General features: G+C 41.9%; 1 protein-coding gene across 1 annotated transcript in view; it reads left to right on the top strand.

The window, feature by feature from the left end:
* Positions 1 to 18,922, top strand: part of DTWD1 (DTW motif tRNA-uridine aminocarboxypropyltransferase 1) — a 34,551-nt gene extending 15,629 nt beyond the window's left edge. Inside the window, exon 6 of the mRNA XM_077263710.1 lies at positions 18,550 to 18,922. Coding sequence (XP_077119825.1) covers positions 18,550 to 18,779 — 230 coding nt within the window. The 3' untranslated portion in view covers positions 18,780 to 18,922. The remainder of the gene's footprint in view (positions 1 to 18,549) is intronic.
* The last annotated feature ends 1,982 nt before the right edge of the window (positions 18,923 to 20,904 follow it).

Genomic DNA, 20,904 nt, shown 5'->3' with positions numbered 1-20,904 from the left:
TTTAGTAAGTACCTCGAGCTATTGGGCGTTTGTCCCCTCCCTGTCTCATCCCCCCAGCCTTTAAGATGTTGACACTGTGCCGCTAAGAAATAAAACCAAGGATTAGGGAGCGCCAAACCACCCTCCGTTTTGGGCCTCTGTAATATCTCTTATTTGAACCTTGAGCTCTCCTCCCCCCCCCCCCATATTAGTTCACCGAACAGGGATTTAATCCTACGAAACCTACACTGTGGGATCCAGATAGGAGAATTGTGCAGCACATAAAGCAGTTGCGGCATCACAATCCTCTTTAAAAGATTCACCCTACCAACTACCGACAGGTGTAATTTATTCCACGCCAAAATTTTTGTACGTATTTTTTGCAATAGCGGGCTTAAATTTAATTCCTCAAACCTTGTTAGAGGAAGGGCAATATGAATCCCCAAGTATTTAAATGTCTGAACCATCTTTAATTTTGTAGAAATTCCGACCTCCCCTCGACCTTCGTTATCCTTGTCTATCGGCAAAACACGTGATTTGTCCCAATTAATCGTAAGTCCCGAAAACTGCCCAAATTCCTCAATTAGAGCCACCGTGTTACTCAGTGTCACCTCCAAATCTTCCAAGAAAATCAAAATGTCATCAGCATATAAGGCCACTTTTTCCTCCTTCATCCCATAAACAAAGCCCTTTACTTCTTGTGCTCTTATTTTAGCAGCCAAAGGCTCTACAGCTAAAGCGAAAAGCAACGGGGACAACGGACACCCCTGTCTCGTACCTCTAAATAGTGAAAAGGTCTCTGACAATTTATTGTTTACTCTGATTTTTGCCGTTGGAGCGGAGTATAGCAACCTCACCCAAGAGATATATTTGGGCCCAAACCCCAGGCGTTCCAGCACCAACCACAAGTAATTCCACTGTACACAGTGAAAGGCTTTGTGGGCATCCAAAGACACCACTACTCTCTTACCAGCATTATCAGCTGGAATTTGCATATTTAAATATAGCCTCCTTAAATTGATTGCTGTAGATTTATTGGGCATAAAGCCAGATTGATCCAGATGAATCACCTTGTCAATCACTTGAGTCAGTCTGTTTGTCAAGGCTTTCGCCAAAATCTTTATATCTGCAGGTAAGAGTGAAATTGGTCTATAAGGGTATGTGCACACGTCCGGATTTCTTGCAGAAATTTCCTGAAGAAAACCGGAAATTTTCTGCAAGAAATCCGCTTTTTTTTTTTGCGTTTTTTTCGCGTTTTTTTAGCATTCTGCAAGCGTAATTAGCTTGCAGAATGCTAAAGTTTTCCAAGCGATCTGTAGCATCGCTTGGAAAACTGACTGACAGGTTGGTCACACTTGTCAAACATAGTGTTTGACAAGTGTGACCAACTTTTTACTATAGATGCTGCTTTTGCAGCATCTATAGTAAAAGATAGAATGTTTAAAAATAATAAAAAAAATGCTTATACTCACCCGCAGACAGCTGATCTCCTCACCGGCGTCCGTTCCGTATAGATGGTGTGTGCGCGCAGGACCTTCCATGACGTCGCGGTCACGTGAGCGGTCACATGACCGCTCACGACCAATCACAAGACAGTGACGTCATCAGAGGTCCTTCACCGCACACCAGCTACAGGAACCGAAGCGGCAGCATGCAGCTGAGAGGCGGGAAGACATCGAAGGTGAGTATATCACTATTTTTTATTTTAATTCTTATTTTTTGACCACTTATATGGTGCCCAGTCCGTGGAGGAGAGTCTCCTCTCCTCCACCCTGGGTACCAACCGCACATAATCTGCTTACTTCCCGCATGGTGTGCACAGCCCCCTGCGGGAAGTAAGCAGATCAATGGACTCCTAGGTGTGCGGAATCCCCTGCAATTCCGCGTTTTAATGAACATGTTGCTTTTTTTTCCGCGATGCGATTTTTTCGCGGAAAAAAAGACTACATTTGCACAAAAAATGCGGAATACACTGAAAATAATGGGAGGCATATGTTAGCGTTTTTTTCGCGTTTTTATCACGTTTTTATAGCGAAAAAACGTGAAAAAAACGCGAAAAATACTGAACGTGTGCACATGGCCTAAGACTCTGGTAGCTGTAGATCTTTGTCAGCTTTAGGGATGACCACAACAATGGCCTCTCTCATAGATGGAGGCAGCACTCCCCTCTCCAACGATTAAATACCCTTTCCAATTTGGTTATTAATTCTGCATTAAGAATTTTATAAACCTCAGCCGGGATGCCGTCTGCCCCCGGAGCCCTGCCCCCGCCACGTCTGCCAGAGCCGCCTTCAATTCTTCCTCTCAAAGCTGCTTATCCATCCACTTACTGCCCTCCTTGCTTAATCTGGGTAAATTAACCTCTTCCATATATTTCTCTATGTCATCTTTCCCCTTTTGCAACCTAGAGGAATATAGCTCACTGTAAAATATCCGGAAGACTTCTAAAATTTGTTCCCCCTGAGTAACCACATTACCCTCCTCCGATTTTATGGCATACACATGAGAAGAATCCTGTTGCGCAGAAGCCACCATTGAAAGCAAATGTCCCACTTTCTCGCCCTCCGCAGAAAATGCCTCCTTTTGAAATGTTCGCAACCTCTCTGCCTTACGCTTATGCAGTTGATTAACCTCCACCTGAGCCGCCTTCATTTTGCGTATCCCTTGTGCATTGAGTGCTTAGCGCTTCCTCAGCTGCCTTCAATTCCTCCATCACAACTTTATCTTGGTTTTTAGACATAGTCTTTTGCCTTGACATATCACGAAATAGAATCTCTCACAGGTACGCCTTCATAATATCCCAAACTATATGACTCCCTGAACTCCCTTCATTTATCCTAAAAAATTCCGCTAGTTCCTCCCCAACCTTTTCCATGTCCAAGAGCTGTAGCCAGAAAGGGTGAATTTTCCATCCCATCCCTACCAAATTCCCCTGGTCTACCAAATGTAATGACACCAGCACTGGACTATGATCCGATACAACCCTAGGCAAGTACTCTACCTCTTGTACTAAATTATCCATCCCTTCATTCCCCAAAGCTACATCAATACGAGACAGAGAGCCATACATCACCGAGTAGCATGAGTAAATATATTTATCTACATTACGTACCCTTCATAAATCTATCCATCCTATTTCCCTTAGATAGTTACCAAAAGGCGTCACATTCCCTTCCCCTCTCAGCAAAGCATGTCTACCCTTATCCCAATGATCATTAGCTATGTTGTTCACATCATCCATTATGAGCAAAGGAATCCCAACCCATCTGCCTGATATTTCCAGAATCTCCTGTAACTTTTTCTTAGAATACGGCGGAGGAATATAAAATGACACTATACACATTAATCTATTAAACAACTTACATACTACAAACACATATTGACCATCTTTGTCTATTATCACCTCTATCTCTTCAAATGGGACACTTGTATGTATCAGTACTGACACACCTCTGGCGTAAGTTGAGAACGTCGAGTGATACGCCTTTCTCACCCGCCTTTCTCACCCAAACTCCTTTCAAACGCATAATCAAAAAAAAAAAATTCCAGGAGTATTACTCTACAATTAATAGTCCTATCTTTAAGAAATGAAGTGTCCTTTTGAATAGGAAAAAGACAACTTTTTAATGTATGAATGGGCAAAGTCAGCCAAATTGGGAGTCATCCTGACATGTTACTGCTTTCTCTTCAGATGCAGAGAGGCATGTCCCAAACAGGGACTCCCCTGTATGACATTCATAGCCATTTAAAAGGGTTTTTCTTATTCTAAGATCTATCATTTAAAATGTACCATATATACTCGAGTATAAGCTGAGATTTTCAGCCCATTTTTTTGGGCTGAAAGTCCCCCTCTCGGCTTATCCTCGAGTCATACCCAGGGGTCGGCAGGGGAGGGGGAGCGGGGGCTGTCTAATTATACTCACCTGTTCCTGGTGCGGTCCCTGCAGGTCCCTGGCTCCCCGGCGCCCCAGCTTCTTCCTGTACTGAGTGGTCACATGGTACCGCTCATTACAGTAATTAATATGCGGCTCCACCTCCCACTGTAATGAGGTAACTGTGACCGCTCAGTACAGGAAGAAGCAGCATCGCCGGGGAAGCAAGGACTGCACCGCGCCAGGAGCAGGTGATTATAGTGGGGAGGGGAGCACTGCGCGATATTCACCTGCTCCTCGTTCCAGCCGCCGCTCCGTCTTCAGCGTCTTCTGCAGTGACGCTCAGGTCAGAGGGCGCGATGACGTGGTTAGTGCACGCCCTCTGCCTGAACAGCAGTGCAGAAGACGCTGAAGATGGAGCGGCGTATGGATCATCTTATGGGGCCATAACGTTCGTGCAGCACTATATGGGGCAAGTGTCTGTATGGATCATCTTATGGGGCCATAACGTTTGTGCAGCACTATATGGGGCAAGTGTCTGTATGGAGCATCTTATAGGGCCATAATCAACGTTTGTGCAGTACTACATGGGGCAAGTGTCTGTATGGAGCATCTTATGGGGCCATAATCGTTTGTGCAGTACTATATGGGGCAAATATCTTTATGGATCACCTTATGGGGCCATAATTAACGTTTGTGCAGCATTATATGGGGCAAATATCTTTATGGAGCATCTTATGGGGCCATAGTCAACATTTGTGCAGCATTATATTGGGCAAATGTGTGTGGAGCATCTTATGGGGCCATTATTAACCTTTATGCAGGATTATATGGGGCATATTTTAATATGGAGCATCTTATGGGGCCATCATAAACTATAAACTGATTCAATATGGATATTCAAAAACACTTAACCTACTGATGTCTCAATTTATTTTACTTTTATTGGTATCTATTTTTACTGTTGACATTTACCGATAGCTGCTGCATTTCCCACCCTAGGCTTATACTCGAGTCATTAAGTTTTCCTAGTTTTTTGTGGCAAAATTAGGGAGGTCGGCTTATACTCGGGTCGGCTTATACTCGAGTATATACGGTACTTTTTTCGTGGGAAAACCTCTTTAAGTTCTTACATATTGTGCTTTTCGGTTCATCATTGTTCAAGATGTTCCCATTCTCTATAGTAATGGCTGAAATTCAACTCATTTTTATTACATATCTGAGCGACGTGGCCTATAATATAATTTTGGCACATTTTATTTGGTACTTTGTGCTAAACAGTGCTACTTTGAAAGTTGGCCTTTGGTTCAGGTTACGTTTCAATTTGTTTAAAGGCTAAAGTGAAGCAAATGTCAAAACCTTTTTATGTTGTGTACCTTTTGAAATTGTGTATTACATGAAAGCTTTACGAAACATTGTTGCGTTCTTAATCTAGATTGCATGTTTCAAAAGGGAACCAACTTAAATTAACACGTGCTGGATCTGACAAAAGCGAGAGGCGACAGACACAGCGTAAGATAGAGGAATGTGAAAGCATGTGTTTGTTTTCTTTACATGCAGTTATGCTGCTTTATTTGCCATGAACTATATGACTTTGATTTCCATACTGTGATGAGATTGAGGATGATGCTTACATCTGTATTGGACGTATACAAATATGAAACCATGAAAAGGAGAACGGAACTGAAATATTCATCACAAGGGACAATGATTTATTTTTGCAACCTGCCCCACACATGTAAAAACATTGGATTAATTTAACATCTGTTATTTACCACTGTGTTTTTTTGCTTACCCAGCAGTGTTTCATTTCACGTGGTCTGCGACAATACATGTGTAGTACTACAGAGACAGAAATCAATAGTTGGCTTTTGTTGCCTATTGGGCTAGTTTACCTTAATCTCATATGGCCAATAAAAGATAATGGATTGTGGTATTAAAGGGCTGTCAACATGCTTAAGAGCTTTTCCAGGAATACCCATTGACGTCCTATTCTTAAAGAAGACCTTTCAAAGGATTTTTTAAATTTCTAATGGAGTATCTCCAATTATTACACTGATTCTGGAGCAGATTTTGTTTTTTTTCTGTGCCTCCAAGGTAATTGGAGGAGACACTAAGTGTAAATTAAAAAATCCAAGGAAAAGTATTTTTTAATTTCTTAAGAATGGGGTGACTTTTTCACTTTCATTTTTTTCCTCCCCTTCTTCCAAGAGTTGTGCCTTTTTTTTAATCTTTTTGATTTTCCGTTGACATAGCCAAAAGTGACACCATTCTAAAAACTGCACCCCTCAAGGTGTTCAAAACTACATTCAAAAAACCTTTCAGGTGCTTCAAGAGAACTGAAGCAATGTAGAAGGAAAAAATGATCATTTAACTTTTTTCCATAAAAAAATTCACTTTAGACCCAAACTTTATTATTTTAACAATAGTAACAGGAGAAAATGTACCACAAAATTTGTTGTGCAATTTCTCCTGAGTATGCAGATACCCCATATGTAGGGGAAATCCATTGTTTGGGCACAGCAGGACTTGGAAGGGAAGGAGAACTGTTTGACTTTTTTAACGCAAAATTGGCTGGAATTGTGAGTAGATGCCATGTCGCGGTTGGAGAGCCTCCGGTCTGCCTAAACGGTGGAAATCCCCCACAAGTGACCCCATTTTGGAAACCACACCCCTGAAGGATTTTATCCAGGGTTATAGTGAGCATTTTTTAATTCACACGTACGACACAGAATTTGATAACATTAGGTTGTCGTATTGAATATGTCTTCATTAGTGTAGAGCGCAAAACTCCAGTTTGCATCGGGTGCTCAAGAATGCACTGAATATCTCGGGTACTAAAGTAACATGCTCGAATCCACCGAAAAAAACATGCAGGGATTTGCGACACTCCTGGGATACCCGAGCGTTCGATGCAAACTTGAGTAGCAAGCACTTGCGCTCAATAATAGCCGTCATATCGTCAAAAGGAATCAATAAGGAAAAATTCCCTATTGTTGCCGGGTACCGGCTAGCAGATCTCGGCTGGTGCACTGCTCATGTGCCCACCATTTTTTTCCAGGAAGATGACGCAGAGGGCAGGGGGACAGAACAGGAGGTATCGGGGGGGACCTCAGGGGACCCCATTTCTCTGTTCTCTGATATGTTATATCATATTAGACGAGAGAGTAACAAATTTTGAATCATACTTATTTTCTTTTGTGATCGCTGTTATTCGGTGAATACTGGTGATCACGTGATAGGGGACCATAAAAACCGGCCCTGATCATATTCTCCAAGGTCTCAGTTACCCCCGGTTAAATTCCTGTTGGGTGCTGGTAATGTAACACAAATGATCCAGCATCCACCCACTTCATGGAGCGGGTTCAGCATTATATGCACTACTCTATGGGTTTGGGTAAAACCTCTTTGAAGGGATCTAAGTTATAGACACTAGTGACATCGTCCTGTGCTATTAGTCCCTAAACCCCCTTGGGAATATACACTGCTCAAAAAAATAAAGGGAACACTAAAATTCCACATCCTAGATATCACTGAATGAAATATTCCAGTTGTAAATCTTTATTCATTACATAGTGGAATGTGTTGAGAACAATAAAACCTAAAAATTATCAACGTAAATCACAACTAATATCCCACGGAGGTCTGGAGTTGGAATGATGCTAAAAATCAAAGTGGGAAATTAAGTTACATGCTGATCCAACTTCAGTGGAAATGCCTCAAGACAAGGAAATGATGCTCAGTAGTGTGTGTGGCCTCCATGTGCCAGTATGACCTCCCTACATTGCCTGGGCATGCTCCTGATGAGGCGGCAGACTGTCTCCTGAGGCATCTAAAACCAGACCTGGACTAAAGCATCCGCCAACTCCTGGATAGTCTGTGGTGCAAGGTGACATTGGTGGATGGTGCGAGACATGATGTCCCAGATGTGTTCAATCGGATTCAGGTCTGGGGAACGAGCGGGCCAGTCCATGGCATCAATGCCCTCATCTTGCAGGAACTGCTGACACACTCCAGCCACTTGAGGTCTGGCATTGTCCTGCATTAGGAGGAACCCAGCGCCAACCGCACCAGCATATGGTCTCACAAGGGGTGTGAGGATCTCATCTCGGTACCTAATGGCAGTCAGGCTACCTCTGGCGAGCACATGGAGGGCTGTGTGGCCCTCTGTTGTGAATTTGCTTTTTGCTCCCTCTAGTGGTTACTAGTTTTTTGACTCTGGTTTTTCTGTCATTCCTTTTATCCGCACCTGGGTCGTTAGTTAGGGGTGTCGCTATATAAGCTCCCTGGACCTTCAGTTCAATGCCTGGCAACGTAGTTATCAGAGCTAGTCTGCTGTGCTCTTGTCTACTGATCCTGGTTCCAGTTATATCAGCTAAGTCTGCCTTTTGCTTTTTGCTATTTGTTTTGGTTTTGTATTTTTGTCCAGCTTGTTCCAAATCTATATCCTGACCTTTGCTGGAAGCTCTAGGGGGGCTGGTGTTCTCCCCCCGGACCGTTAGACGGTTCGGGGGTTCTTGAATTTCCAGTGTGGATTTTGATGGAGCCTTCTGACTGTCCTGGGGTGGATTCTGTGGTGGATAGGTTGCAGCAGATCTGGAATCATGTGGTGGACAACTTGAAGTTGTCACAGGAGAAGGCTCAGCGCTTTGCCAACCGCCGCCGCGGTGTGGGTCCCCGACTACGCGTTGGGGATTTGGTATGGCTTTCTTCCCGCTTTGTTCCTATGAAGGTCTCCTCTCCCAAATTTAAACCTCGTTTTATTGGGCCTTACAAGATATTGGAAATCCTTAATCCTGTATCTTTTCGTCTGGATCTTCCTGTGTCGTTTGCTATTCACAATGTATTTCATAGGTCCTTGTTGCGGCGGTACATTGTGCCTGTAGTTCCTTCTGCTGAGCCTCCTGCTCCGGTGTTGGTTGAGGGCGAGTTGGAGTACGTGGAAGTCTGCAGAATACAAAAATCCAGCTCATAGGGCAGTGGTAACTGGGTTGACCATATATCTACTCCTAACGCCAACACTAGAAGTAGCCGGGGATCATTCCTACGTTGATTCTAGATGACACGCGCCAGCCGGAGAATCTAGCTACCCCTAGTAGAGGAAAACAAAGACCTTTCTTGCCTCCAGAGAAGGGGACCCCAAAGCTGGATAGAAGCCCCCCACAAATAATGACGGTGAGGTAAGAGGAAATGACAAACACAGAAATGAACCAGGTTTAGCACAGAGAGGCCCGCTTACTGATAGCAGAATAAAGAAAGGTAACTTATATGGTCAACAAAAACCCTATCAAAATCCACACTGGAAATTCAAGAACCCCCGAACCGTCTAACGGTCCGGGGGGAGAACACCAGCCCCCCTAGAGCTTCCAGCAAAGGTCAGGATATAGATTTGGAACAAGCTGGACAAAAATACAAAACCAAAACAAATAGCAAAAAGCAAAAGGCAGACTTAGCTGATATAACTGGAACCAGGATCAGTAGACAAGAGCACAGCAGACTAGCTCTGATAACTACGTTGCCAGGCATTGAACTGAAGGTCCAGGGAGCTTATATAGCGACACCCCTAACTAACGACCCAGGTGCGGATAAAAGGAATGACAGAAAAACCAGAGTCAAAAAACTAGTAACCACTAGAGGGAGCAAAAAGCAAATTCACAACAGCCCTCCAAAGAAATGCTCCCCCACACCATTACTGACCCACTGCCAAACCGGTCATGCTGAAGGATGTTGCATGCAGCAGATCGCTCTCCACGGTGTCTCCAGACTCTGTCATGTCTGTCACATGTGCTCAGTGTGAACCTGCTTTCATCTGTGAAGAGCATAGGGCCCCAGTGGTGAATTTGTCAATCCTGGTGTTCTGTGGCAAATGCCAAGCGTCCTGAACGTTGTTGGGCTGTGATCACAATCCCCATCTGTGGACGTCAGGCACTCAGACCATCCTCATGGAGTCGGTTTCTAACCGTTTGTGCAGCTACATGCAAATTTGTGGCCTGCTGGAGGTCATTTTGCAGGGCTCTGGCAGTGCTCCTCCTGTTCCTCCTTGCACAAAGGCTGAGGTATCGGTCTTGCTGCTGGGTTGTTGCCCTCCTACGACCCCCTCCACGTCTCCTGGTGTACTGGCCTGCCTCTTGGTAGCGCCTCCAGCCTCTGGACACTACGCTGACAAGACACAGCAAACCTTGCCACAGCTCGCATTGATGTGCCATCCTGGATGAGCAGCACTACCTGAGCCACTTGTGTGGGTTGTAGAGTCTGTCTCATGCTACCATGAGTGTGAAAGCACAACCAACATTCAGAAGTGACCAAAACATCAGCCAGAAAGCATTGGTACTGAGATGTGGTGAGTGTGTCTTGATAATTACCAATAATTTCCATCTGTTGTCTATTCCATTTGCACAACAGCATGTGAAATTGATTGTCAAACAGTGTTGCTTCCTAAGTGGACAGTTTGATTTCAGAGAAATTTGATTTACTTGGAGTTATATTCTGTTGTTTAAAGGCTGAGTCACACATAACGATATTGTTAACGATATCGTTGCAACGTCACGCTTTTGGTGACGTAGCAACGGTCCCGCTAACGATCTCGTTATGTGTGACAGCGACCAATGATCAGGCCCCTGCTGGGAGATCGTTGGTCGACGGGAATGATCAGGACCTTTTTTTTGGTCGCTGATCACCCGCTGTCATCGCTGGATCGGCGTGTGTGACGCCGATCCAGCGATGTGTTCACTTGTAACCAGGGTAAATATCGGGTTACTAAGCGCAGGGCCCCGCTTAGTAACCTGATATTTACCCTGGTTACCATTGTAAAAGTAAAAAAAAAAACAGTACATACATTCTGATGTCTGTCACGTCCCCCGGCGTCCACAGGGTTAAAACTGCTTTCGGCAAGAGCGCTGGTAATGCACACGCTCCGGCCGAGAGCTTCCTGCACTGACTGTGTCACAGTCTGACTGCACATTCAGTGCAGGGAAGCTCTCGGCCGGAGCACATGCATTACCAGTGCTCCTGCCGAAAGCAGTTTTAACCCTGTGGACGCCGGGGGACGTGACAGACATCAGAATGTGAGTATGTACTGTTTTTTTTTTTTTAACTTTTACAATGGTAACCAGGGTAAATATCGGGTTACTAAGCGCGGCCTTGCGTTTAGTAACCCAATGTTTACCCTGGTTACCCGGGTGCTGCAGGGGGACTTCGGCATCGTTGAAGACAGTTTCAACGATGCCGAAGTCGTTCCCCTGATCGTTGGTCGCTGGAGAGAGCTGTCTGTGTGACAGCTCCCCAGCGACCACACAACGACTTACCAACGATCACGGCCAGGTCGTATCGCTGGTCGTGATCGTTGGTAAGTCGTTTAGTGTAAAGGTACCTTAAGTGTTCCCTTTAATTTTTTGAGCAGTGTATATATGTTCTTATGCAGATATTGTAGCTGTAGTGGACACTATCGCCAGTTGATCATAAGAGCCTAAATTAAATGTGTTCATATGCATCTCCTTATATATAACTGAGATGTGAAGGCTAATCTCTCCATTGCTGCATGGTTCTGCTAAATGTGAGTGAGCTAACTAGCAATCTCAATCAAACAATATTCAATTAATATATTTAATTCTCTGTAGCACAGTTCATGTACAGTACAATATACTGTATATGCTCATGATTAATATTGGAAAATGTGCACTAGTGCTTATTCAGCTATTTTCATATTTGCCAGTATATTTGTGGTGGGATTACCAGCAGGCTAAATCCCTATGATTATGTATTGTTATTCAGCATAGGCAACATTTTGTACTAGCTTATTCAGAGCTGTTCAGATACAGTAGCTACTATTTATGTATGAACCATACAAGTTTGCAGTTTAGCAGCATTAATAATATAATAATGAGTTTTTTTCACTATTATTCAGTTAGGGTGTTTATTTTTAACCACCACGCAGAATGTAAAATTGCAGTTTTATTAGTATTAATAAGTGAAGTTTTATTGATTATATATTATATATATTTTTGCTATTGTCCAACTGTCAGTCCATTATTTTGTGTGTTAAATTCTATCACTGTGGCATTTCGTTCAACTTCACAATGGTGTTCCACTTGTTGATTCTTCACCAAAAATTTACATTTGGTATCTTTAGGTTTGAAACATGATATGTGGGAAAAGGTTGAAAAGTTCCAGGGGGCAGAATACTTTCGCAAGGCATTGTATATTGGCCACTGAAATGCCATATCTTTTCAAAAATTGCAATTTTCAATTTGCACAATCCTTTCCATACTTTTGTATTTTCCAAAATTGGATACCTTCTCCAGGGTTTTGTTGTATTTTCTTCTTTTTTTTTAAACATGAAACCTCTGAAATTGTTGGCCGATTTTGAGCAATTCACCAAACTTGGCCTTGAATGTGCATGATGTTCTTTCACTTCTGATCCCGGTCAAATGTCCTTTGAAAAGATTAGGGCCACAGGTAGTGTATGTATCACAGGGATACAGAACATAATATTTAGTAAATTTTTGTTTATCATCCGCATGAAACGGCAAGGCCAAGTGCTGTCCTATTTACTTTATTTTATTGGACAGCACTCGGACCAGTGGAGTGTCACAGATTTAATCATGGATCCATGAAAATCATAGAGCAAAGAATGAGATCCATGAAACTCTGATTTGATGTTGAGGATCAGAATAGGGCATACTCAGTGGATCTGTCTGCTCTACTACAAAAACAATGGACAGCAGACATTTACATGGATGTTTGAATGCACTTTTAAGATGGATTCAGACATCTGCATGAATGTTACCAACTGGGAGAAATGGTATCATTTGAGACAGATTTGTTTTTTTTTGTTTTTTGCTCTTAGGTTTTTTCTCATCTCTTCTTCCCTGAAGCAGATAGTGTTTGAATGTTTTTGATCTATTGACTCTTAACTATGCATTTGTTAAAAATGGATGAAACCAGGTTGGAAAACTGAAGTACAAAGTCTGTTTTCCTAGGTTCATCTGTGTCTCATAGATTCCGATAGACTTTAATGGTTGAGTCTTAGCCACAAAATGGGTGAGAATAAAACATACTCTTAAGTATTACGGAGCAGAAACGCAGATCTGTTTTTAAAAGTGATGTGTGTTTTGCTGAATGTTACTCTATAAGTCAGTGTTTGGTCTGTAAAAAAGTAAAAAACCCGCTTTTATCCACGGTGAACAACGTAAAACAGCTTAAAAACAAATCAAGCCCGTTCCTTAATTGCTGTTTATTTGTTCATTCTGTTTCCCTCCAAAAAATTATAAAATGTTATTTACCCCCAAATGGCATCATTAGAAACCTCAGCTCATTCTGTTGAAAGCAAGTGTGCATTCAGGTCTCTCTGTTAATGAAAAAATGATTTTGCAGATTATTAGTAGCTAAGAGATGCTTGTAAAAGACATGGACTGAAAAATCAAGTAAAGTTCACTCTCACAAAGCCAAATTTCCCTCCGTTCTGAGCCATGCATCATGCCCAAACTGCAGTTAAAATTGACATCTATGGCATTGATGTAAAGGTGAGAACCCACATAATGGCGTTCTCAAGGATGAAATGATGTTGATCAGTGCCTGGGGCAAGAGCCACCACTCCATACACAGAGCGGTTACTGAAACTGTGCTGGCGCCATCCCTATCACTGGAAGCCAAATGGTGACGGCGGGAATAAAGTTAATTTCTTCTCAGCAGCGGAGCTCATAGTGCAGATTATCCCCATATCTGCAGGTTAATAGCACTATTTTACATGACCAGTTCCCTTTAGGGGTTTAATATTGAAAATGTCTTGACCATTAATCTGTTAAAGGGAACCTGTCATCCCCAAAATCATATGTGAGCTAAGCCCACCAGCATCAGGGGCTTATCTACAGCATTCTGAAATGCTGTAGACAAGCCCCCGATGTATCCTGAAAGATGAGAAAAGAGGTTAGATTATACTCACCCAGGGGGCCGTCCCGCTGCGGTCCTGTCCGATGGGCGTCGCGGTCCGGGGCCTTCCATCTTCTTACGATGACGTCTTCTTCTTGTATTCACGCTGCGGCTCTGGCGCAGGCATACTTTGTCTGCCCTGTTGAGGGCAGAGCAAAGTACTGCAGTGTGCAGGCGCTGGGAAAGGTCAGAGAGGCCCAGCGCCTGCGCACTGCAGTACTTTGTTCTGCCCTCAACAGGGCAGACAAAGTACACCTGCGCCGGAGCCGCAGCATGAATACAAGAAGAGGACGTCATCGTAAGAAGATGGGAGGCCCCGGACCGCGACGCCCATCGGACCGGACTGCCCACCCAGGTGCGTATAATCTAACCCATTTTTCTCATCTTTCAGGATACATCGGGGGCGTATCTACAGCATTCCAGAATGCTGTAGGTAAGCCCCAGATGCTGGTGGGCTTAGCTCATCTTCGATTTTGGGGGTGACAAGTTCCCTTTAATAAGTGCTGATCCAGGATGCGCTCTGGTTTTCCAGTTCTGAAAAGCAATAACGGGTTAATCTGATTGAGATCAGTAGAAAGCTTTTTTTTTTCTAAAGATTAAATGAGCAAGTTTAATGCATGCAAAACAAGGCCTTGGTAAGCAAAAAAAACTAATTCTAAGCCGGCCAAAATTTACTATTATTTTTGCTGATCAAATAAACAGAGGAAGAATGTAGAAACAAGAATGTGTGGTTTTCCTGCCCAATTTTTGCTTTTCTACAAAAATGCAATTATGCAATTTTTGTTCCTGTGCTTTTTTTTTGTGCAGTACTTCACCGCGAAAAAAAAAAATCGATAGCATTTTACATGCACAAAATTCATTCAATGAAAGTAATTTATTTGAGAAGATCATACCTGATGTCCATGGCAGATTTTATTCTTTTAAATGCTTGGTACAGTTAGCACCAGAAATATTTGGACAGTGACTGAGTCTTCGTGATTTCGGCCCTGCATGCCAGTATTTTTTATTTACGATGAAATAACTGAGATGCAATTGAAGTGGAGACTTACAGGTTTAATTAAAGGGGCTAAACAAAAATATCCTGTGAAATGTTTAGGAATTGCAACTATTTTTCTACAATGCCTCCTTGTTTCAGGTCCTGAAACAAATGTGAAGAAAACCAAGGAGATGGTGGTGAGTTATAGAACGAAAAAGGATGATTACTTACCTATCACTATTGCTGGCCAGGAGGTGGGGATGGTTGAGAGCTACAAATATTTGGGGGTTCACCTTGATGGCAAACTTGATTGGAGGTGTCATACGGAGAAGGTTTACAAGAAGGGAATGAGCAGACTGTACTTTCTACGGAAGCTCAGATCGTTCAAAGTGTGCAGTAAAATGCTCGAAATGTTTTACCAGTCCGTTGTGGCATGTGCCATCTTTTTTGCTATCATTTGCTGGGGCAGTAATGTGCAAGTAGCTGACGCTAATAAGCTCAACAAACTTATCAAGAAGGCAAGCGTGGCTGTTGACCTCCATCTTGACTCTTTTCAGGAGGTAGTGGAAGATAGGATTCAGATGAAGTGTAGGGCTATAATGAACAATAATACACACCCACTATACGAGCTGTTCTTGAAGCAGAAGAGCACGTTCAGCAGTTGTCTAATCCTACTTAGGTGCAAGGAGGAGAAATTCAGGAAATCGTTTGAGCATACTGCTGTGGGAATATATAACAATTTCCTAAGGGTGAAAGACGACAATGACCTATGGCTGGTGCACTAATTGCAATGATCAGAGATTTAAGTACCTGCATTCACCCAAATTTGTTTGTTACGTAATGTGGTTAGTCAAGTGCAAAATCTGTATCTAGTAATTACTTTATGTAATGCTGTTTATAATGTTTGAAAGGCTGTTTTGTAATGCTGCTGTAATACCATAATTTCCCTTGGGATCAATAAGGTGTATTATATCGTATCAAAAGTAATTGAACAAATTAAATTTATCATAAAGAAATTGTTGATCTTTTAATACTTCTATAGAGAATCATTTGCAGGCAATGACTTCCTTAGGTCTAGAAGCCATGGATTTCACCAAACACTGGGTTTCCTCCTTTATGATATTTTGCCAGGTCTTTACTGCAGCTTACTTCAGTTGTTTCTTCTTTGTGGGTCTTTTTATCTTAAGTTCTTTTTGTTTGTTTTTGTTTTTTAGTGTCTGAACAAATGCCACCACCTTTTACAACTCCTATACTGCATTCAACAAAGTAGTCTATTGTTTCTGACTCCCGCTGTATAAACCCAAAAATACTTTAATTGCTCCCTCACTGTATGTTAAACGGATAGTTTGGTCCCATGGGCATCACTGCTTCATTGTCTGTTCCTCCTCTCTGCTCCTAATGGGTGTGCTTCGACTTTGATGTTGATGACGCGTCCTGCATCATTCACATTGCATAATGAAATCACACGCCTGTGCAGTAGCATTGCCATCTCGTGCAGGTGCACTTTGCTCCACCCTACTGGTTCCACTGCACCAGACCATCTGATTTACATACAGCACAGGAGCAATTCAAAAGGTATTTTAGAGGGTATACATGGGGAGTCAGGAGACAATAGACCACTTTATGGAATGCAGTACAGGAGCAGTAAAAAGTTGGGGCATTTGTTCAGAGAATAAAAAACTAGTGACAGGTTCCTTTTAAGCATGTGAAATGCATGTTCGATGGGTTGTGATTGACTCGACCATCTTAATATATACTTACCTTGTAATGTCTTCTCATCCTGTTCCATCCAGATGTGTCCGAATTCCAGAATTCGAAGCGGCGAATGTTCACAGACTGCCATATTGGGACACCCAAGTGATGGGTGTCTTAATATGGAAACTGCTGGTGGTACCAGCCTCTTGCGTGGTACCACCAACGGAACACCGTCGCACAACACACACACACACTGTATATGCTGTACACACCACACACAAGCACACTGTATATGCCGTACACACACACACTGTATACGCTGTATGCAGCGCACACACACACACACACACACTGAGAAAGCGCACAAGGGTGAGAGAGACGGCACAGGGGGAGACAGCTCAAACGGGACAGCATATGAGGGGAGAACACAGCACAGGAAGGAGAAAGACAGCAGACAAGGGGGATAACACATGGGGTAGACAGGTCAAAGAAGAGAGCACAGACGGGAGAAGTCAACACATGGGGAAAGAGAGAGTGGATAGGTGGGTGTGCACATGGGAGGGAGAGATTCTCAATGCTGCAAAGACTGCCCCCATCGTGACATTACCGCCCTCCCGATGCGATAACATCGGGGCCTCCATCTATTTACAGAATATTCCACTTCATTGCCTTAAACTCCTGGGTTGCTTTCGCAGTATGTTTTGGGTCATTGTCCATCTGTACTGTGAAGCTCCGTTCAATCAACCTTGCTGCATTTCGTTGAATCTGAGCAGAAAGTATCACCCTGTACACTGCAGAATTCATCCGGCTGCTCCTGTCTTCAGTCACATAATCATTAAACACTAGTGACACAGTGTCATTGGAAGCCATGCATGCCCATGCCAATACACTGCCTCCACCGTGTTTTACAGAGGATGTGGTATGCTTTGAATTATGAGACATTCAAAGCCTTCTCTATATTTTCTTATCATCATTCTGATACATGTTGATCTTGGCTTCACCTGTCCAAGAAATGGTTTTCCAGAACTGGACTGGCTTTAGATGTGTTTTGGCACGTGTAATCTCGCCTTCCTATTTTTAAGGCTAATTAATAATTTTTGCCTTGTTAACCCTCTTTACTTTCTTTCTTGAAGTTTTCTCTTTATGGTAGACTTAGATATTGAAACACCAACTTCCTGGAGAGTGTTCTTTACTCGGGTGGAAATTGTGAAGGGGTTTTCCTTGAGCATGTAAAGTATTCTGCGATCATCTATCGCTCTTGTCTACCGTGACGTCGAGGACTTTTTGAGTTCCCAAGCACTTTTTTTTTTTTTTTTGCAGAGTGTTCCAAACTGTTAATTTGGCCATTCCGAACATTTCCGCTATCTCTGATGGATTTCTTTTTTTTTTTTCAGCCTAATGATGATCTGTTTCTCTTCCATTGAGAGTTTCTTTGACCCCATGTGGGTGGTTTCACAGCAACCACTTCCAAATGCAAAAGCTACACCTGTAATCAGCTCCATACCTTTTACCTGCTTAATTGTTGATGTTTCACTGAGGGAATAGCCCATACAGCCCATTGATGAGCTTTTGAGATAACTGTCCAGTTACTATTTGTCCCTTTTTAAAAAAGAGGCAGCTATATATTAAAGAGTTTTAATTCCTAAACCCTTACTCCAATTAGGATGTGAATACCCTCAAATTAAAGCTGAGAGTCTGCACGTTAAGGCCATATTGATTATATAACTGTATCTTGAATATGTTGCTGTAAACGGCTAAAATTCCCAAACTTGTCACTGTTCAAATATGTCTGGACCTAACTCTATATTTACCAATTGTCTGGATTCCCCTATAGTGATTTGAATACAGGAGGTCCCAATCTGATTAGCTTCTCTCATTTGAACATTCAAAGAATCAGTAATACTTGTAAGTCGTGTGACAACCACTCAAGCTGGCAATAGAGGGGAATACTTACAGCATGTATATTGCGCATTAACTGGATTTGGCAAACTGTAGTCACACACAATGACTGCAACATTTTAGGAGAAGTCCAGGAAAACATAATAAGTCAAATAGTAATTCATATCTTTTTCTTTTTCATTCTTGTCTCACCTGCTCTAGGGTTGGTGAGTGTTGAATTGACAGAACGAAAGACTTGCTTTTGGCGACATCAAAAAGGATCACCTGAGACTTACCTTTCAACAATAGAAGCAATTTACTACTTTATGGTGGACTTTCATATGCAGATCCTAGAGAAAGACTACAATGGCGACTACGACAATCTCCTTTTTTTCTTCTCTTTTATGTACAAACTTGTCAGAGATGCCAAGCAGGCTGCTGGAAAGTTGTAGCGCAATTTATGGACAAGTAATTTAGGAATTGGTCATATGGTCATCAACATAAATGTGTAAGTTTTGTATCCATATTTAATCCCTTATTTTCCTATAAAAACAAGTATTGCCAAGATGAATGATAAAACCATTTTATTCTTTAACATATTTGTTTGTGTTTTTTTTCTTACATATATACACTAAAGCACCACTCCAACAGTTTTTTTTATTGCACCTAATGTTATTCTCACTACACACTCTCTTCAGCTCATCCCGGCTCTGCCATCTTTTGACTACAACTTCTAACTGACCAGAAGTCAGAGGTAACGGTCACAAGCTCTCAGTGTAGGTCTATTAGATCCCGAACGAGGCTGTCATAGACCTGCATTGAAAAGTGACCTTCTCCTTACTCCAGCAAACACGAGCGATCTGGCATGTCACAAACTGGTGGAGACCGACCAGAGCGGCATGGATAACAGCAGAAGACTGCGGATGGTAAGTATAAGACTAAGTGCTGAGGCCTTATGTTAGTAGCACCACTCCAGCACTGCAATAAAAAAAACATGCTGGAGTGGTGCTTTAAACAATCAGTAGAACATGCATGACATATTCATGCAACATATCTGTGCTAAAAAACAAGGAAATGTGAAATATGTGAAATATGAATAGCATACTGGCTTATGAACTATTTATATATATATATATTGTTCGGTCAGTTGATCTATTTACTATATATTATTTTCTGACTTGAACGCCCTGCCCTTCTCCATGTTTTAATTACATCTCAACACAATTGGTTCTGAGCCTCCTATATAAGTAGGCTTTATCCTGTCATTAGCCATAAGCAAGTGTTCACATTAGGCATTCAGCTCAGATACCATAGGTAAGTGTTCACACCAGGCAGTCAGTGTAGTTACCCATTCGATCTGAGATTACCTTGACGTTTTGGTGAATGGGCTCACAACGTTTGCAAATCTTGTGCTAAAAATCTCATGTGTTTGTTCATAAAGTTCATAAGCCAGTATGCTATTCATATTTCACATTTCCTTGTTTTTTAGCACAGATAAGTTTGGCCATTGATCTATTGTATATTTGACTTTTTTTGGCTACAAACTATTTATATATATATATATTGTTCGGTCAGTTGATCTATTTACTATATATTATTTTCTGACTTGAACGCCCTGCCCTTCTCCATGTTTTAATTACATCTCAACACAATTGGTTCTGAGCCTCCTATATAAGTAGGCTTTATCCTGTCATTAGCCATAAGCAAGTGTTCACATTAGGCATTCAGCTCAGATACCATAGGTAAGTGTTCACACCAGACAGTCAGTGTAGTTACCCATTCGATCTGAGACTACCTTGACGTTTTGGTGAATGGGCTCACAACGTTTGCAAATCTTGTGCTAAAAATCTCATGTGTTTGTTCATAAAGTTCATAAGCCAGTATGCTATTCATATTTCACATTTCCTTGTTTTTTAGCACAGATAAGTTTGGCCATTGATCTATTGTATATTTGACTTTTTTTGGCTACAAACTATTTATATATATTTATATATTGTTCGGTCAGTTGATCTATTTACTAATATTCATGCAACATTGCATCTGAATGTATCTAACTTTTTGTCTTTGGAGGGTTACACTCACTTAAAATGTTATTTTGGAATTTAAGTAATTATGCTACTCATTGACTTTCAAATCTTGTACAGGTATATACAGGTCCTTCTCAAAAAATTAGCATATAGTGTTAAATTTCATTATTTACCATAATGTAATGATTACAATTAAACTTTCATATACTATAGATTCATTATCCACCAACTGAAATTTGTCAGGTCTTTTATTGTTTTAATACTGATGATTTTGGCCTACAACTCCTGATAACCCAAAAAACCTGTCTCAATAAATTAGCATATCAAGAAAAGGTTCTCTAAATGACCTATTACCCTAATCTTCTGAATCAACTAATTAACTCTAAACACATGCAAAAGATACCTGAGGCTTTTAAAAACTCCCTGCCTGGTTCATTACTCAAAACCCCCATCATGGGTAAGACTAGCGACCTGACAGATGTCAAGAAGGCCATCATTGACACCCTCAAGCAAGAGGGTAAGACCCAGAAAGAAATTTCTCAACAAATAG

This window comes from Ranitomeya variabilis, chromosome 5 (genome assembly GCF_051348905.1).
Source record: "Ranitomeya variabilis isolate aRanVar5 chromosome 5, aRanVar5.hap1, whole genome shotgun sequence".
In the NCBI taxonomy this organism is placed as follows: Eukaryota; Metazoa; Chordata; class Amphibia; order Anura; family Dendrobatidae; genus Ranitomeya; species Ranitomeya variabilis.
This window is presented reverse-complemented; position numbering and strand designations above follow the sequence as displayed.